This window comes from Pygocentrus nattereri, chromosome 7 (assembly GCF_015220715.1).
Source record: "Pygocentrus nattereri isolate fPygNat1 chromosome 7, fPygNat1.pri, whole genome shotgun sequence".
Taxonomy (NCBI): domain Eukaryota; kingdom Metazoa; phylum Chordata; class Actinopteri; order Characiformes; family Serrasalmidae; genus Pygocentrus; species Pygocentrus nattereri.
Window position 1 is genome coordinate 43,902,942 of NC_051217.1, and position 19,416 is coordinate 43,922,357.

Sequence of the window (19,416 nt, forward strand, 5' to 3'; positions counted from 1 at the left end):
CCCTTTGCCTACAATGCATTCATCCATCATAGTCCAGGACACAATGTTAAGAAGTTAACCAAATGCTGAATCAACAAAAGCCTAATCTAGACAGTTTTCATTCTTTGCTTAGACTGTCATTTTACTTGCTGAATGTTTTAAGAAGGCATGTTTAAGCTGTTAAAAGCTTTCCTGCTTCCCTTCATTTCTACCGAGTCAATTTGGATTAAACTGAATGCCTTATATGCAGCAAAATAAGCTTCGGCCCTTAATGGGTATCTGCTGTCCAGTAATGTGTACAAACCACTTCTCTGCCACAAATGTAAAGGTTTTCAATGACAAGCCTTCCTAACAGTGTAACCCAAAAAGTTTTTGCTAGGACACTTTTGTGTCCAGTAATGAGCAAAATTCTAGATGTTGCTGCATAAAACCTACACTGTGTTGTCACATATCAGGACATGTATCTATAGGCTGATCAGAGGTGGCAGAAGTACACAAGTCCCTTACTTAAGTACTAATTAACTTATCTAGTTAAAAAAAGTAAAAGTTTTTTTACTCAAGTAGAAAAATACCCGGTCCAAAATGTAATTGCAGTTAATAAGGAAAAGTATTTCTTCAAAATCATTTCTAATTTAATTTCTTAAACAGCATATCACTGCTGTCGGTGCAAAACCTTGTATCTCCAACACGAGAACTTTACAGGCAAAAAACAAACAAACAAACAAAAAAAAATACTCTACTTTTAATGTAAGTCAATGGAGCCGGAGATTTTATAGAGCAGTTTTGGGCCTTTTCATTCAGTCACTTCATCATGAACTTCACCCACATTGTAAAGCACAAGGCACTTTGAAAATATGCCAAAAAATGGAACATGACAAAAATGGAGATATGAGCTTTTGTCCCAACAGCGATATTGTTTTATTCATTTATTAAGCGGTTTATTCTAGAACTGCCTGCACCATCCAGAAAAAATCAACTCGCCTAGAGCACCAAAACACGTTTACCTGTTTCCTTTCCTTTACAACAATCTGAAATGGATATGGAGATCTTGGAACCTCTACTAAGAAGCACTGAACACCAGATCAAATAATTCTGTAAGTAATGGAGGGCATGCAGGTTTTTTCAGTAGCACCAATGGCACTGAACTCTACCTCAACACTGTCACCTTTGGGTTCCCACAGTCTCACGTGTTTATTGTTTTCTTCTTTTTCCCAAAAGCCCACTGCTGGGGCATGTAAGATGTGAAAAGAGCCAATCCCAGGCACACTCCACCCCCGACCCATTTCACACCCAGTAGGGTTCTGATTGGAGTTTCATTAGGTGCCTGAATAGAATTTGTTGATTAAAAAAATACCTAAATAAATAGAAAAAAAATACTAAAGTATAGTAATAACAGCACTTGTACTGTTAATCTATCTGTCAACGTGTGCTTGACGAGCATGTAGTTTTCTGCCAACGTACATGAACGTGCACTAGGAGGCAGCGTCCAAACCAGAATGTACAGAAAACAAACAGGAAAGAGGAACAGGAACAGAAATCAACCAAAACACAGCTTTATCTGCGTGTCTCGGTTGTGCACTAGGGGAAAAGACCACCTCCAGGACTGCATTCATCCCCCACATGCACAACACCACCCCCCTACAGTTGTGCACTAGGGGAAAAGACCACCTCCAGGACTGCATTCATCCCCCACATGCACAAAACCACCCCCCTACAGTTGTGCACTAGGGGAAAAGACCACCTCCAGGACTGCATTCGTCCCCCACATGCACAACACCACCCCCCTACAGTTGTGCACTAGGGGAAAAGACCACCTCCAGGACTGCATTCGTCCCCCACATGCACAACACCACCCCCCTACAGTTGTGCACTAGGGGAAAAGACCACCTCCAGGACTGCATTCGTCCCCCACATGCACAACACCACCCCCCTACAGTTGTGCACTAGGGGAAAAGACCACCTCCAGGACTGCCGATGTTTGCCAGAGCATTATATTTACTATTTATGGTTACTTTGGGTAAAATATTTTAAAGCATATCGCATCTAAAGGGATCTCAGTTCACCAGTCTTGCAGAGTTTTTATCAGTATTGACCAGCTAATGAAAACCCTGGACCTGGTTTGTGGCAGATGTGCTATAGGCAGTGGGCAGCAGGTCATATGGACATTGGCTGGCTCTAAAAGGGCACCCACGTGCCCCATAGTGTTCTCCATAAGGCATGAAATAAAGCTTTTACACCCTATAAGGACTCTGCTTGTCAAATCGGGAGCCATTTCACCTTCGTTTGGATTTAATTAGCACCGCCGCCCAACTGTGTGACCTCGGACTCTCGAAACACAGCAATTTCTTTATGGTGTGATTGGAGCACCTTGACTTGTTCCATTGGCAAAGGCAATGAAATGGTTTTATTCAACGCCTGCACTCTCGTTCTTAATCAAACTCATTTTCTCCCTCAGTCCTCCTCCCTCATTCACTCCTAATCTCTCTCTCATTCACTCTCCCTCTCTTCTCTCTCCTTCTCTCATTTGCTCTCAGTTTTCTCTTTTTTCCTCAAAGGAGCCCGGCTTCAGGCTAAATCGGAATAAATGATATCCAGTATGAGTTGTTGGCCTCCTGTTGCCTGGTTACAGCTTTGCTTTCCCTCCTTCTTTTTCCTGAATCCATCTTCTTGTTGTTCATTTTTTAAATCCTTTCCTCCACGCTCCAACGACCTGCACAACTCCACTGTAAATCATGCTCAGAAAGCGAAGCTCCAAGGTTTCTCTCCCACTCACACAGCGCAGACCTTTACACTCAGGCAATATCTGAAATACCTGCTCTTAATTAACAGCCCCCGTGACGGCCCACTCCTGCCGGCTCCTGTCCAGGTGAACTCTCTTCTGCCTGTTCATAAACAGACGTGCAGAAATGTCAAGGCTATGGCAGCCAGTCTGGGTCTCAGATGAGCACAACAGGAAACTGAGAAGTTTCCAACTGTAAAGTAGGAAAAATCCTCCATCCAACTCAGAGCTCATACTCACAGGCATTTCTTGTGTTGTGTTAAAGCAGTATGTGGTCAAATAAGTGCTTAACTCACAAATCTGGCCAAAGGTGGACAGTAACTGAGTAAATGTAATTAGTCTCTGTACTTTAGTATTTTTGGTGTATCTGTACTGAAGTTTCTCCGTTCTGGACTTTCTCCTTTCACTCCACTACATTTCAGAGTCTAATATCCGACTTTTTCCTCCTACATTTTGAGAAATCTGTGGTTCCTTTTGGTTTCTGTGTGTATAAAAACGTAACATGTCAAAACGAAAGAAGCGCAAAGCCAGAGCACCAATCAGGGCCCAGCGGTCACTTTGTTTAGAGCTGGTTTTGACCTGTTGGTCATACCGACCCAGTGCAGCACGCGGTTCAACGTCAGCGCAGCAGCGTAAAACTTTGGGAGAGTCTGTTCAACATAAATGATGAACTAACCTAACTTTGTGTAAATAGAGCTCAATATAGAAATATGTCCACATATGCAGTCGAGACTGACGCGGCTTTTTTCTGAATTTCTACAAACACCATTTCATTTTATAGTAAATGAGTTTGGGCTGGTTTATGTTTATGAACAGACGCCTACAGATCAACATAGTAAAGGAGCTCATCTGTGATCCTGAGTTTAAAGCCAGTTTTTATTCAACTTAAACTTGGAACTAAGTTGTAAATAAATCTGAAACTGAAACTTTGCTTGTGTGTAAAAAGTGATTTCAGAGCCACTCGGTTCTCCCTGATGGAAACTGTTTACCTTCAGTGTTTTGTGCTTCTGATCATTTTAATAGACGTCAGCGTCACTAATTAATGACGTTCTATTAAAAGACTGGTTTACCAAGAGAGACGCTGGAGGACTTTCACCTGAAATGAGTTCATGAAGCCAGTCTGGTTATAAAAATGATAACAGGACATCAGAGCCAGAATTACTCTTTTAGTACTTTTACTTTATACTTAAGTACATTTGAAGGGAAATACTTTAGTACTTTTACTCAAGTGGAGGTCTAAAGGGAGGAACTTCTACTTTTACTGGAGGAATATTTTACGGTGGGTATCTACTTTAACTCGAGTGCATGATTTGTGTACTTCGTGCACCACTGAATATGTCAAGGTGTGGAAGGACAATGTGTTATGATTTTCTATTGATTAAGACTTGCTGTTATTTATAGTTCTTATTGTGTAGCTTAATGTATTGTAACTTGGAAATAACCAAGTCATATTCTTCCCCGCCCACTGATGCATGATGATGTAATCAAAACTAAAAGTGCTTAGTTTTTGATGGAAGATTATAACAAGATTTTGTTTTCTATTAAATGATATGATGAATCTTGCTTAATATGATCTGGTAAAGGAACTTTTACTAAGGCAAAAAGGTCACTTTTGGCTTCGGCTCGACTTTAAACAAATGTTTAAATTATATTGAAATCACTAAACGCAAGCAGATACTTGACTAACTGGAAGAGTAAGTCATTCTTTGCAAGAATAGAATATTTTCTGCAAGCTTCCATCTGGTGCTCACCATTAACAGTGAATTAAATAAAATGTATTATGTGAAATATATAAATTTACAAGTTTACAACCGCTCAACCATTTATATTCACACAGTAGTCAAACAAGCACTAGCTTACAGTGAGAGTCTTGTGTATCTTCTGTATGACTGTGTGTAAATGCTGCTGTGCTAGTGTGTATTAGTGAGCACAGAAAGTGTGTCATGAGAAATGATTCACCTGTAATTATTCATGTAAAATCGTCCAGCTGCCAATTAGACTTTTTTTTTTTTAGCCCCTGAAATAAACAGACCAGTTTCCACACTCTGCAAACAGATTTAGATGTTTTGGAACCAAATTAGAGTGTTAGTCAAGTGTGTTCTCCAATCCTTCCTTAGGGTCAAAACATGCTGATGTCAGGTTTCTGAAGGAACCTTCAACGGGTCCTCGCTAATTTCCATGTTTAAATATCAAGCTTTACACCTCAATAGTGATCCATTTATATATATATATATATATCGCTGCTGTCAGATCAAAACCTCATATGTTCAAAATGGGGACTACAGGAAAAGGACTTTTAATGTAAGTCAAAGGAACCAGACCCCCCCCCAACCCCCCCAAGTCATTTTGTGTCGTTTCTTCTGGTTTATTCATCATGAAACTTACAGACAATGTAAAGAGCATCAGACATTTTCAAATTATGGCAAAAACTAAAAAATGATTTAAAAAATGAGATACAAGGTTTTGTTTATATATATATATATACATCGTACATTCATAGGCACTACAATGGGGTCCCCTTTGCACGTGATTTTCCGACATTAAAAGTTCAATAAGACCATTGAAAAAACATCAATACACACTGGGTCAAAACGGTCGTGTGAGCATTTAGACTGGACAGGACTTTTATAAACTCCAGGGACTCTGGAGTTCGTCAAATATTCACAAGCAAAGCTTGTGACTTCTCTCGTTAGGAGCTAGAGGGGTGTGTGGGGGGTGGGTGGTATCTTTCTTCTGAGCAGTGACTGCACTGAAATGTAGAGACGGCAGATTCGATAAGGTGCGAATCAGATCGGCACACAGAGGAACATCATGCATTAGGTGCATTATGCGCAGGGGTCATTTCATACAGCCATTCTGTGGTTATCAGGGATGGAGGGATGAGAGAAGAGAAAGAAGACACTCGAGTTATGCTCACAAAACAACCAATTACGGCTGCTCTGTTCTACTAATGTTCTATAAAGACAGGGGGCTGCTCTGTTCTACTAATGTTCTATAAAGACAGGGGGCTGCTCTGTTCTACTTATGTTCTATAAAGACAGGGGGCTGCTCTGTTCTACTTATGTTCTATAAAGGCAGGGGGCTGCTCTGTTCTACTTATGTTCTATAAAGGCAGGGGGCTGCTCTGTTCTACTTATGTTCTATAAAGGCAGGGGGCTGCCCTGTTCTACTTATGTTCTATAAAGACAGGGGGCTGCTCTGTTCTACTTATGTTCTATAAAGACAGGGGGCTGCTCTGTTCTACTTATGTTCTATAAAGGCAGGGGGCTGCCCTGTTCTACTAATGTTCTATAAAGACAGGGGGCTGCTCTGTTCTACTAATGTTCTATAAAGGCAGGGGGCTGCCCTGTTCTACTTATGTTCTATAAAGACAGGGGGCTGCTCTGTTCTACTAATGTTCTATAAAGACAGGGGGCTGCTCTGTTCTACTTATGTTCTATAAAGGCAGGGGGCTGCTCTGTTCTACTAATGTTCTATAAAGGCAGGGGGCTGCTCTGTTCTACTTATGTTCTATAAAGGCAGGGGGCTGCTCTGTTCTACTAATGTTCTATAAAGACAGGGGGCTGCTCTGTTCTACTAATGTTCTATAAAGGCAGGGGGCTGCTCTGTTCTACTTATGTTCTATAAAGGCAGGGGGCTGCCCTGTTCTACTTATGTTCTATAAAGGCAGGGGGCTGCTCTGTTCTACTAATGTTCTATAAAGACAGGGGGCTGCTCTGTTCTACTAATGTTCTATAAAGGCAGGGGGCTGCTCTGTTCTACTTATGTTCTATAAAGACAGGGGGCTGCTCTGTTCTACTAATGTTCTATAAAGGCAGGGGGCTGCTCTGTTCTACTTATGTTCTATAAAGACAGGGGGCTGCTCTGTTCTACTAATGTTCTATAAAGACAGGGGGCTGCCCTGTTCTACTTATGTTCTATAAAGACAGGGGGCTGCTCTGTTCTACTTATGTTCTATAAAGGCAGGGGACTGCTCTGTTCTACTAATGTTCTATAAAGACAGGGGGCTGCTCTGTTCTACTAATGTTCTATAAAGACAGGGGGCTGCTCTGTTCTACTTATGTTCTATAAAGGCAGGGGACTGCTCTGTTCTACTAATGTTCTATAAAGACAGGGGGCTGCTCTGTTCTACTTATGTTCTATAAAGGCAGGGGGCTGCTCTGTTCTACTAATGTTCTATAAAGGCAGGGGACTGCTCTGTTCTACTTATGTTCTATAAAGGCAGGGGGCTGCCCTGTTCTACTTATGTTCTATAAAGACAGGGGGCTGCTCTGTTCTACTAATGTTCTATAAAGACAGGGGGCTGCTCTGTTCTACTTATGTTCTATAAAGGCAGGGGGCTGCTCTGTTCTACTAATGTTCTATAAAGGCAGGGGGCTGCTCTGTTCTACTTATGTTCTATAAAGGCAGGGGGCTGCCCTGTTCTACTTATGTTCTATAAAGACAGGGGGCTGCTCTGTTCTACTTATGTTCTATAAAGGCAGGGGACTGCTCTGTTCTACTAATGTTCTATAAAGACAGGGGGCTGCTCTGTTCTACTAATGTTCTATAAAGACAGGGGGCTGCTCTGTTCTACTTATGTTCTATAAAGGCAGGGGACTGCTCTGTTCTACTAATGTTCTATAAAGACAGGGGGCTGCTCTGTTCTACTTATGTTCTATAAAGGCAGGGGACTGCTCTGTTCTACTTATGTTCTATAAAGGCAGGGGGCTGCTCTGTTCTACTAATGTTCTATAAAGGCAGGGGGCTGCTCTGTTCTACTTATGTTCTATAAAGGCAGGGGGCTGCTCTGTTCTACTAATGTTCTATAAAGGCAGGGGGCTGCTCTGTTCTACTTATGTTCTATAAAGACAGGGGGCTGCTCTGTTCTACTTATGTTCTATAAAGGCAGGGGGCTGCCCTGTTCTACTAATGTTCTATAAAGGCAGGGGGCTGCCCTGTTCTACTAATGTTCTATAAAGGCAGGGGGCTGCTCTGTTCTACTAATGTTCTATAAAGGCAGGGGACTGCTCTGTTCTACTTATGTTCTATAAAGGCAGGGGGCTGCTCTGTTCTACTAATGTTCTATAAAGGCAGGGGGCTGCTCTGTTCTACTTATGTTCTATAAAGACAGGGGGCTGCTCTGTTCTACTTATGTTCTATAAAGGCAGGGGACTGCTCTGTTCTACTAATGTTCTATAAAGACAGGGGGCTGCTCTGTTCTACTAATGTTCTATAAAGGCAGGGGGCTGCTCTGTTCTACTTATGTTCTATAAAGGCAGGGGACTGCTCTGTTCTACTTATGTTCTATAAAGACAGGGGGCTGCTCTGTTCTACTTATGTTCTATAAAGACAGGGGGCTGCTCTGTTCTACTAATGTTCTATAAAGGCAGGGGACTGCTCTGTTCTACTAATGTTCTATAAAGGCAGGGGGCTGCTCTGTTCTACTAATGTTCTATAAAGACAGGGGGCTGCTCTGTTTTACTGATGTTCTATAAAGACAGGGGACTGCTCTGTTCTACTTATGTTCTATAAAGACAGGGGGCTGCTCTGTTCTACTAATGTTCTATAAAGGCAGGGGGCTGCTCTGTTCTACTTATGTTCTATAAAGGCAGGGGGCTGCTCTGTTCTACTTATGTTCTATAAAGGCAGGGGGCTGCTCTGTTCTACTTATGTTCTATAAAGACAGGGGACTGCCCTGTTCTACTTATGTTCTATAAAGACAGGGGGCTGCTCTGTTCTACTTATGTTCTATAAAGGCAGGGGACTGCTCTGTTCTACTAATGTTCTATAAAGACAGGGGGCTGCTCTGTTCTACTTATGTTCTATAAAGACAGGGGGCTGCTCTGTTCTACTAATGTTCTATAAAGGCAGGGGACTGCTCTGTTCTACTAATGTTCTATAAAGGCAGGGGGCTGCTCTGTTCTACTTATGTTCTATAAATGCAGGGGGCTGCTCTGTTCTACTTATGTTCTATAAAGACAGGGGGCTGCTCTGTTCTACTAATGTTCTATAAAGGCAGGGGGCTGCTCTGTTCTACTAATGTTCTATAAAGGCAGGGGGCTGCTCTGTTCTACTTATGTTCTATAAATGCAGGGGGCTGCTCTGTTCTACTTATGTTCTATAAAGGCAGGGGGCTGCTCTGTTCTACTAATGTTCTATAAAGACAGGGGGCTGCCCTGTTCTACTAATGTTCTATAAAGGCAGGGGACTGCTCTGTTCTACTTATGTTCTATAAAGACAGGGGGCTGCCCTGTTCTACTTATGTTCTATAAAGGCAGGGGGCTGCTCTGTTCTACTAATGTTCTATAAAGACAGGGGACTGCTCTGTTCTACTAATGTTCTATAAAGGCAGGGGGCTGCTCTGTTCTACTTATGTTCTATAAAGGCAGGGGCTGCTCTGTTCTACTTATGTTCTATAAAGGCAGGGGACTGCTCTGTTCTACTAATGTTCTATAAAGACAGGGACTGCTCTGCTCTACTTATAACTGTTATCTACTTGTAACTGACCTCCTGAAGTGGTTTCAGCGATCAGGTTTAAATCTGTTTTAAAAGCACATTGGGTGCATTTACACCTGCATTTCTATGTGTTCAACATGCCTGAAACAGCCAGGTGTAAATGAGGTCTCTGTGTGTGTGTGTGTGTGTGTGTGTGTGTGTGTGTGTGTATGAGAGAGTATCTGAACCTGACTGAATTGGAACTTCAGGAGCGAGCATGATTGATCTCCAGAAACACACACACACACACAGACACAGACACAGACAGACACACACACACACACACACACACACACACACACACACACACACACACACACTTGTCTCTGTCTCAGTTAGAACCCTCAGAGCAGAGCAGCTACACTTCAGGAGATCTAATTAATTACCGTAGAGCTCAACTCCAAATAGCCGTAAGAAAGAGAGAGGGAGAGAGAGAGACGGACAGAGAGAGAAGGGGGGATTGGGAGAGGGACAGAGAGAAAGAGAGAAAGCAAGAGAGAGAGCAAGAGAGGGGGGGGGAGAGAGAGAAAGGAACTGAGCGAGAGAGAAAGAGTAGCGAGAGAGAGAGAGAGAGAGAGAAAGAGTAGTGAGAGAGAGAGAGAGAGAGAGAGAGAAAGAGTAGCGAGAGAGAGAGACAGAGAGAAAGAGTAGCGAGAGAGAGAGAGAGAGAGAGTAGTGAGAGAGAGAGAGAGAGAGAGAGAGAGAGAGAGAAAGAGTAGTGAGAGAGAGAGAGAGAGAGAAAGAGTAGCGAGAGACAGAGAGAAAGAGTAGCGAGAGAGAGAGAGAGAGAGAAAGAGTAGTGAGAGAGAGAGAGAGAGAGAGAGAGAGAAAGAGTAGTGAGAGAGAGAGAGAGAGAGAGAGAAAGAGTAGCGAGAGAGAGAGAGAGAGAGACAGAGAGAGAGAGAGAGAGAGAGAAAGAGAGAGAGAGAGAGTAGCGAGAGAGAGAGAGAGAGAGAGAGAGAGAAAGAGTAGCGAGAGAGAGAGAGAGAGAGAGAGAGAGAGAGAGAGAGAGAAAGAGTAGCGAGAGAGAGAGAGAGAGAGAGAGAAAGAGTAGCGAGAGAGAGAGAGAGAGAGAGAGAGAGAGAGAGAAAGAGTAGCGAGAGAGAGAGAGAGAGAGAGAGAGAGAGAGAGAAAGAGTAGCGAGAGAGAGAGAGAGAGAGAGAGAGAGAGAAAGAGTAGCGAGAGAGAGAGAGAGAGAGAGAGTAGAGAGAGAGAGAGAGAGAGAGAGAGAGAAAGAGTAGCGAGAGAGAGAGAGAGAGAGAGAGAGAGAGAGAGAAAGAGTAGCGAGAGAGAGAGAGAGAGAGTAGAGAGAGAGAGAGAGAGTAGAGAGAGAGTAGCGAGAGAGAGAGAGAGAGAGAGAGAGAGAGTAGCGAGAGAGAGAGAGAGAGAGAGAGAGAGAGAGAGAGAGTAGCGAGAGAGAGAGAGAGAGAGAGAGAGAGAGAGAGAGAGAGAGAGAGAGTAGCGAGAGAGAGAGAGAGAGAGAGAGAGAGAGAGAGTAGCGAGAGAGAGAGAGAGAGAGAGAGAGAGAGAGAGTGCTCTCTTTCTCTTATTCTCTCACATACTCACTCTGAATCTCTCTTCCTTTCCCTGCTCTGCCCCCCCCACCCCGTCTCTTTCTCTCTTATCTCTTTCTTTCTCTCTCTCTCCTTTTTATTACTGTGGATGAATGAAGTTCTGTTTTTAATCCTGGTTCCGGTTCTTCTGAAAGGTGGAAACAGGTGATTAGCAATTTAGCAATTACTGAGATAAACCTGAGGCTGATACCCTTTCTCTCAGGGCTAATAAAGCCTACAGTGTTTCTGTGGTCAGGCTGGAATAGAAGGGAAACTCCGGGACTGGAAAATGGATGAGGGACAAAATTACACATGTTCTTATTATAACTGCATACAGTTTGCAGTATTATCGTTATTGTTATGACTATTATTATAGCTGGGCAAAACAGCTGTAACTTACAGCAGTAACAATACATAGTTAAAATACGAACACAGTCTTTTTAGACATGTACGTTTTTCTTCAAGCCTTAACCAGCAATCACTGAAATGCCAAGCAGCTTTTTTTACTGCATGCACACTTAATACAAGACCATTATAATGTAGAATTAGCATCTTTATAAAGCTTTATTGAGCATTTAGCGGCTCCTCAGATTTGAATAAAGATGTTACTCGCTCCTCCTTCAATACTCTAACAAGGAAACAGCAAATAACTGCCACTCTGTTTCCTAGCTTGGTACACAAGCTGCACTGGAATGAATTTTATTCTTGTGGCACTGCAATTCTTATGCTGTTCTCAGTCCAAAGTCTCGGTTGCTTTAATATAAATAAAGCAGTCTGGAGTGAGAAGGTCTTGGTCTGAGATTCTGATTGATATGGCCAGAGCAACTTTTGAAAACTTTTACTAACTTCTGGGCAGAACTCGGTGGAAAGTAGGAGGAGAGGAAAGAACTGAGAAGAGTACAGAGCCCCTCAGGTTCGTACTAGACCATAAGTCACCGCTAAAGAAACACACTACAAACAGGCTTCTGATAAAATCCTCAAAGTCCCAGGCTTATTATATACTAAGGCTTATCAGTGCGAACTGGCTGAGCTGTTCTTTGGTTCTAAGAGTGTGTAATAATTGTAAAAAAATTAAGGACACCTCAGTAGATGCTGGTATAGGGTATTGGTCTGATACTGTGCTCACTCAATGATAGCAACACTCCGCATATCATGTGATGTATATGCTGCTGTGTTAATAAATAAGCGCAGTGAATGAGGAGCCACTGCCTTTTAGCCCACAGCTAGCACAGTTCAGCCTTCATATATAGCAGAAATGGTCAAAAGATGCAGATCTAGAAAAGTTGTGCACATACCACACCTTCATATAAAAACACCACATTCATCAGTGTTAGCCAACCACATGGAAATGCCACACACCAATATAAAAACATCACTTATCAATAAACACCCACATCGCCACGTCGACACAGAAAAGCTATAACAATACGGAAGAGATAAAAACTCAACATCAACAGCAGATAAAGGGCAGAACAGTATTACTGAGTACATTCAGTGCTGAACTGCTCATTAAATCTGCTCCTCAGCTGTAAATGTCTATGGCCTTGGTAAATATTTTTCTTTATATTCCTTTAAGAACTTTGTAACTTCTCTTGAACCTTCTTCTTGTCATTTGTGTTGATCTCGTTCACATTTTGTATGTCTCTATTGGGTGATGCGTGGGGGCTGTGGAGAGCAGTCCCTTTGTCATGAAACGACCTCCAATGGTTAGCCTATTTTACACCTGGTTATCCACAGCTCCCCAATCTAGCAATGCCATTGGTTGTAGGGATTTCTCAGAGACATCCTGGCTCCTAGATGAGGGAGACTGTAAATTCCTGCATGGGCATCTCTATTTTAATTACAAAGGTAGAGGCAGTTGCCCATCAAGTAGGAGGAGTTCTGGGTTGTTTAGACAAAGGGACAACAAGAAGGTGTGGTTTACATGGTTGACTATTTAAGTCCATTTTTTGGTAAGCTTGTTGGACTTGCTTGGTAGGAGACATTAAACAACTTCTCTCTTCGACAAGTCTGTTCACTCCTATTCATCAAGAAACCCACATTTTGCCAGCAGAAGTCAACAGACTCTACCATGAAATACTGACATTTTCCCACAAACTATTCACTCCTCAGGCCAAATATGAAGCTGGCATGAAGGCCAGCATATTTAAATCTATTTCTCTTTCATGCTGAAGTTACATGTAGTATTGCAGCCCACACTGCTTTGTGACTGAGGCACAATACAGGGCAAGCAACCAGAACAGAGCTCATTTACATATATCAGTCTTAAAGGCACAGTGGCAATGTAAAAATAAATGCTGTCAGTTTTTGGTACATAAAGCCACATAAATGTCATAAGTAGATCCTATAAACAGGAAGAAAAATGTAGGATGCACTTTAAGCCTTAATGTAGAATAAGATTACGGGAGACACACTCACGTCATGGCCTGGTAGATGGACTCCACGCCGAACCGCATGGCAAACTCGTCCACTATCTCCTGAGAAACGTCATCGAAGTAAACCTTCCACGCCTCGTCACCTTTGACCTCAGGAATCTTCACAGCTCCGTTGTTCTTCACCTCCGTCAGGTAGTGGAACAGGTTCTGACCAGGTAAAGCACAGATTCTGAAGTTTCAGTCCACACCACATTTGTGTTTGTTAGCAGAAGAGATTTTATTATGATTTGAGCTTGATGAGAAGTTGTCAGTGCAGGTCTTGTTGTGCAGACTCTAAACTGTCCATATAGAACGTAAACTGAATTTAGATGTAACTCATAATTCAACTCTGTAACTATGTTTAAACAGTATAGCAGGAATGACACTCAAACTATAGACTCTCTCATTGGTTTGAATGCACATGTACAGTTGAACTCACTGAAAAACACATGCTTTTTTAAAAATAACTTGTTTAGTATGTTTTAATACTCTGTTTACCTTAAGGCCCAGTGGTGGACAAAATACACGCATCATGTACTGGAGTTAAAGCAGAGATACCCAAGTAAAATATTCCTCCAGTAAAAGTAGAAGTTCCTCCCTTTAGACCTCCACTGGAGTAAAAGTACTAAAGTATTTACCTTCAAATGTACTAAAGTATCAAAAGTAAAAGTACTAGAGGATTAATTATGACTTTCATGTCCAATTATCATATTTGTAACAAGACTTGGTTCATGAACTCATTTTAGGTGAAAGTCCTCCAGCGTCTCTCTTGATAAACTAAACAAAGGTAAACAGTTTCCATCAGGGAGAACCGAGTGGCTCTGAAATCACTTTTTACACACAAGCAAAGTTTCAGTTTCAGATTTATTTACAACTTAGTTCCAAGTTTAAGTTGAATAAAAACTGGCTTTAAACTCAGGATCACAGATGAGCTCCTTTACTATGTTGATCTGTAGGCGTCTGTTCATAAACATAAACCAGCCCAAACTCATTTACTATAAAATGAAATGGTGTTTGTAGAAATTCAGAAAAAAGCCGCGTCAGTCTCGACTGCATATGTGGACATATTTCTATATTGAGCTCTATTTACACAAAGTTAGGTTAGTTCATCATTTACGTTGAACAGACTCTCCCAAAGTTTTACGCTGCTGCGCTGACGTTGAACCGCGTGCTGCACTGGGTCGGTATGACCAACAGGTCAAAACCAGCTCTAAACAAAGTGACCGCTGGGCCCTGATTGGTGCTCTGGCTTTGCGCTTCTTTCGTTTTGACATGTTACGTTTTTATACACACAGAAACCAAAAGGAACGACAGATTTCTCAAAATGTAGGAGGAAAAAGTCGGATATTAGACTCTGAAATGTAGTGGAGTGAAAGGAGAAAGACGCCCAGAACGGAGAAACTTCAGTACAGATACACCAAAAATACTAAAGTACAGAAACCAATTACATTTACTCAGTTACTGTTAAGGCCCAAAGAGTGCAGCGTTCCCATCGTAAAAAGTCAACCAGGAAAATTCAATTTGTGCCTAGAATTAGACAGTATAGTTAATAAATTAATTTACTCACACACCTCATGTAAACATGTGTACTGGCCATGGGGCGGAGCCACTTTCTCCTCTCCCTTCATCTCCACACTGATCTTCAGCCTGATGGCCCCAGATACCATAGACTTATCTGTCCTTTTCTCTGTTAGGAGAGAGACGGAACACAATTCAATTTTTTAGTAAAATAATATTAGTAATAGTAATATATTGATCATAATCAAACCACTGACAGTTCAATCACATCTCAGAAAGCAGAGAAGAGTTGGTAAGAGGGAGAGAACGATAGAGTAAGAGGACACTGTGAATCTATCTACAGCAAAAAAAAACACCCTGGTCAAAAAAATATGCTTTATTGATTTTCTAAGTGGAAAGAAATGAACACATCCTTTACAGAGAACACATTTGTTCATTTTAGTGCACAATATCGATTTATTTGCTTATTATTAATATCGTATTGGAAAAAATAAACAGTGCATAACTTTTGCACAGGTCACATATATTTTCCAATATGTCAGCTTCAGCAAATCACAGTAATTGTGCATGTAAGGCCACATTCACACAGCAAGTAAAAGCGGCCCAAAACTGATTTTCTCACCAAATCCGATTTTTTGTTTGGCTATTCACAACATCTTTTAAATGTGATCTGCATGCAAGATCAGTCTGAACAGATCAGCTCCTAAACTGACCAGCATGCACAAAAGAACTATTCACGCGGCTCATCCAGAGGTAAACAATCACGACTGCCAACGAAGGCTAGCTGGTCCTGTAAGGTTCATTTTCATCTTCACCAGCATCACAGGAGCCATCATGAAGCTTCACTGACTGACAGCTGGGTTCCTCACCCAGAATGTGTTTGAGCTTGCCTTAAAAAAAGGACGGTCACTTATTTGATTCGTGTCCTCGGATTCTTTAAACTGTGTTTTCAGTCTTTTAACTGTTCTTTGACTCTGCAGCCTCGTTCTCCTTCGGCTACATTTGGCCATTTCTTTCAAAAGCTCTTCGAACACGCAGGGTTTTGGATGAGACTCTTCTAATATTTTGTTCAGAAACATCAGCTCAAATGTTTATGAGGTCTCAGCAGTGCAACATTATGATGAATGTTGAGTCTGATTGACGTAAAAGTCGCATGAATTCCTATCTGGCTTTTCAGATTGAGATACATTGCCATATATCTAATGCCACAATATGTAAGCCCTTATTACGTTTGCCTAACTAGCAACATTCAACTAAAGTCATTTCTGTCCTGTTATAAATTAACTGACTCATCTCTGTAACTCTCATAACAGCACAGCATGATCTACAGCTAACTGGCAAGGTGTTAATTAAACAGTGTAGTGCTAATATGACAAGACTAGACTTTGGTGCCGTCACGCTTTATTTACATCTATGTTTGAGCCATTTAGCAGATGTTCTTATCAAGAGAGACTCACAGAACGGGTTTTGTTGCCTACTTAGAATAATTACTCATATGATAATGCAAATAAGCCAGAGCTTAAAAACACCCTCAAGCTAAAAAGAAAATGATGATGGATAAATACATTCACATACCTGTACAACACAGAGAGACTGCAAAGATCTCCAGTATTACCTGTTTTCAGTTCTTTCTCATTGGAGTATTTAAGACACACTGTTTAACAGATCAACTTTCACGTAAAGGTCTGAAAGAGGGGGTCCAGAAATCCACAAGCCGCCTTACTAAAGCAGTTGGCCAAAAGAGTGGGTAGCTTCCTTTAAAGATGCCTGTGGTCTCTCTTTTAGAGCAGCAAGAAAAATTTTATTCACACAATGAAGTCGATCAGTGGAGAAATGCTGGGTGTCTGAATTTGCTTCTTTAGTTTTCCATTAGAGCTACGAATCTAATGTAGCTCCTACATTTACTGAAACAGTAGAAGCCATATCGCCCCCTACGCTTCCTGTAGTGTATTACAGTCTGTCAGAGCGACTGTGTGGATCATATGAACATTATAGAGCTTTTTAAATGAAACAGTAGAAGCCGTATCGCCCCCTACGCTTCCTGTAGTGTATTACAGTCTGTCAGAGCGACTGTGTGGATCATATGAACATTATAGAGCTTTTTAAATGAAGCAGTAGAAGCCGTATCGCCCCCTACGCTTCCTGTAGTGTATTACAGTCTGTCAGAGTGACTGTGTGGATCATATGAACATTATAGAGCTTTTTAAATGAAACAGTAGAAGCCGTATCGCCCCCTACGCTTCCTGTAGTGTATTACAGTCTGTCAGAGCGACTGTGTGGATCATATGAACATTATAGAGCTTTTTAAATGAAACAGTAGAAGCCGTATCGCCCCCTACGCTTCCTGTAGTGTATTACAGTCTGTCAGAGCGACTGTGAGGATCATATGAACATTATAGAGCTTTTTAAATGAAACAGTAGAAGCCGTATCGCCCCCTACACTTCCTGTAGTGTATTACAGTCTGTCAGAGCGACTGTGTGGATCATATGAACATTATAGAGCTTTTTAAATGAAACAGTAGAAGGCGTATCGCCCCCTACGCTTCCTGTAGTGTATTACAGTCTGTCAGAGCGACTGTGAGGATCATATGAACATTATAGAGCTTTTTAAATGAAACAGTAGAAGCCGTATTGCCCCCTACGCTTCCTGTAGTGTATTACAGTCTGTCAGAGCGACTGTGTGGATCATATGAACATTATAGAGCTTTTTAAATGAAACAGTAGAAGCCGTATCGCCCCCTACGCTTCCTGTAGTGTATTACAGTCTGTCAGAGTGACTGTGTGGATCATATGAACATTATAGAGCTTTTTAAATGAAACAGTAGAAGCCGTATCGCCCCCTACGCTTCCTGTAGTGTATTACAGTCTGTCAGAGCGACTGTGTGGATCATATGAACATTATAGAGCTTTTTAAATGAAACAGTAGAAGCCGTATCGCCCCCTACGCTTCCTGTAGTGTATTACAGTCTGTCAGAGCGACTGTGTGGATCATATGAACATTATAGAGCTTTTTAAATGAAACAGTAGAAGCCGTATCGCCCCCTACGCTTCCTGTAGTGTATTACAGTCTGTCAGAGCGACTGTGTGGATCATATGAACATTATAGAGCTTTTTAAATGAAACAGTAGAAGCCGTATCGCCCCCTACGCTTCCTATAGTGTATTACAGTCTGTCAGAGCGACTGTGTGGATCATATGAACATTATAGAGCTTTTTAAATGAAACAGTAGAAGCCGTATCGCCCCCTACGCTTCCTGTAGTGTATTACAGTCTGTCAGAGCGACTGTGTGGATCATATGAACATTATAGAGCTTTTTAAATGAAACAGTAGAAGCCGTATCGCCCCCTACGCTTCCTGTAGTGTATTACAGTCTGTCAGAATGACTGTGTGGATCATATGAACATTATAGAGCTTTTTAAATGAAACAGTAGAAGCCGTATCGCCCCCTACGCTTCCTGTAGTGTATTACAGTCTGTCAGAGCGACTGTGTGGATCATATGAACATTATAGAGCTTTTTAAATGAAACAGTAGAAGCCGTATCGCCCCCTACGCTTCCTGTAGTGTATTACAGTCTGTCAGAGCGACTGTGTGGATCATATGAACATTATAGAGCTTTTTAAATGAAACAGTAGAAGCCGTATCGCCCCCTACGCTTCCTGTAGTGTATTCCAGTCTGTCAGAGCGACTGTGTGGATCATATGAACATTATAGAGCTTTTTAAATGAAACAGTAGAAGCCGTATCGCCCCCTACGCTTCCTGTAGTGTATTACAGTCTGTCAGAGTGACTGTGTGGATCATGTGAACATTATAGAGCACTACAGATTTTTTCTGAGAAACTGCTCTATAGTTATATTGCGGTAGTTTAGAAAAGCTGCCCACCAGCATCAGTGTTTTTCCATGCTTTTACTCTAAACTGTGAGCAACACACTTGATTTATAAAGCAGCAATATTCCAGTAACATCAAGTCTGACTGCAAGTCCTCCTTTAATTTAGTATTCAAAAGTTTCATATTCAGTTCTGGAGCTGTTATGAAATCTCAGACTAGCGAGAGTCCTCTGTTTATGCCACGTTCAAGCCATATGAGGAGGTTATATTAACATTCCTACAAATGTTTGGAGTTATTTTTATCAGTCTGGCCCGCCTCGTTCTGGTGTGAAAACAGATGGAGAGGAAATGGAAATGTTGCCACTTCAGTTTGGCCACAGTTATGGATGCATATTACTGATTTAAAATGCACAAGCTTCCGGATGCAGCCAAGAAGAATAAAAATATTATTCTACATCTAAAAACCTCAACAAAAACAGAGCTATTTGTCTTACAGTGACCAGGCGAGAGTGATGTCTCAGTTCACAGTTCACTGACACCCATTAGCACTTTCCAGGAGAACTACCCTTTGTGATTGTACACCTGTGTAGTGGACCTATAAGAGAGTTGAACTGAAGTACAAGGGTGGTGTTTCTACTAAAGTGGTCAGTGAGTGCACATACAATGTAGGTGTTTCTAAAAAAGTGTCCAGTGAGTAACAATACAAGGTGGGTGTTTCTAATAAAGTGGCCAGTGGGTGGAAGTACAAGGAAGGGTTCATATCAAAGATGATTTCGGTTGAATCCTAACCAGCAGCCTAAACAGAAGCTGGGCTTTACTGTGTGTAATATGTACTGCGGATACATACCAAGGTTGTACCAAACGTCCAT

The 19,416-nt window shown here is 41.7% G+C and overlaps 1 protein-coding gene across 3 annotated transcripts in view; it reads right to left on the reverse strand.

Moving 5' to 3' along the window:
- Nucleotides 1-19,416, reverse strand: part of LOC108411445 (protein unc-13 homolog C-like) — a 331,641-nt gene that overhangs the window by 207,826 nt on the left and 104,399 nt on the right. For all 3 annotated transcript variants that reach the window (XM_037539851.1, XM_037539850.1, XM_037539852.1), the window contains 3 exons: nt 19,395-19,416; nt 14,774-14,889; nt 13,207-13,370 (listed from right to left, as the gene is read on the reverse strand). The exon at nt 19,395-19,416 is cut by the window's right edge and continues 148 nt beyond it. In XM_037539851.1, coding sequence (XP_037395748.1) covers nt 13,207-13,370; nt 14,774-14,889; nt 19,395-19,416 — 302 coding nt within the window. The remainder of the gene's footprint in view (nt 1-13,206; nt 13,371-14,773; nt 14,890-19,394) is intronic.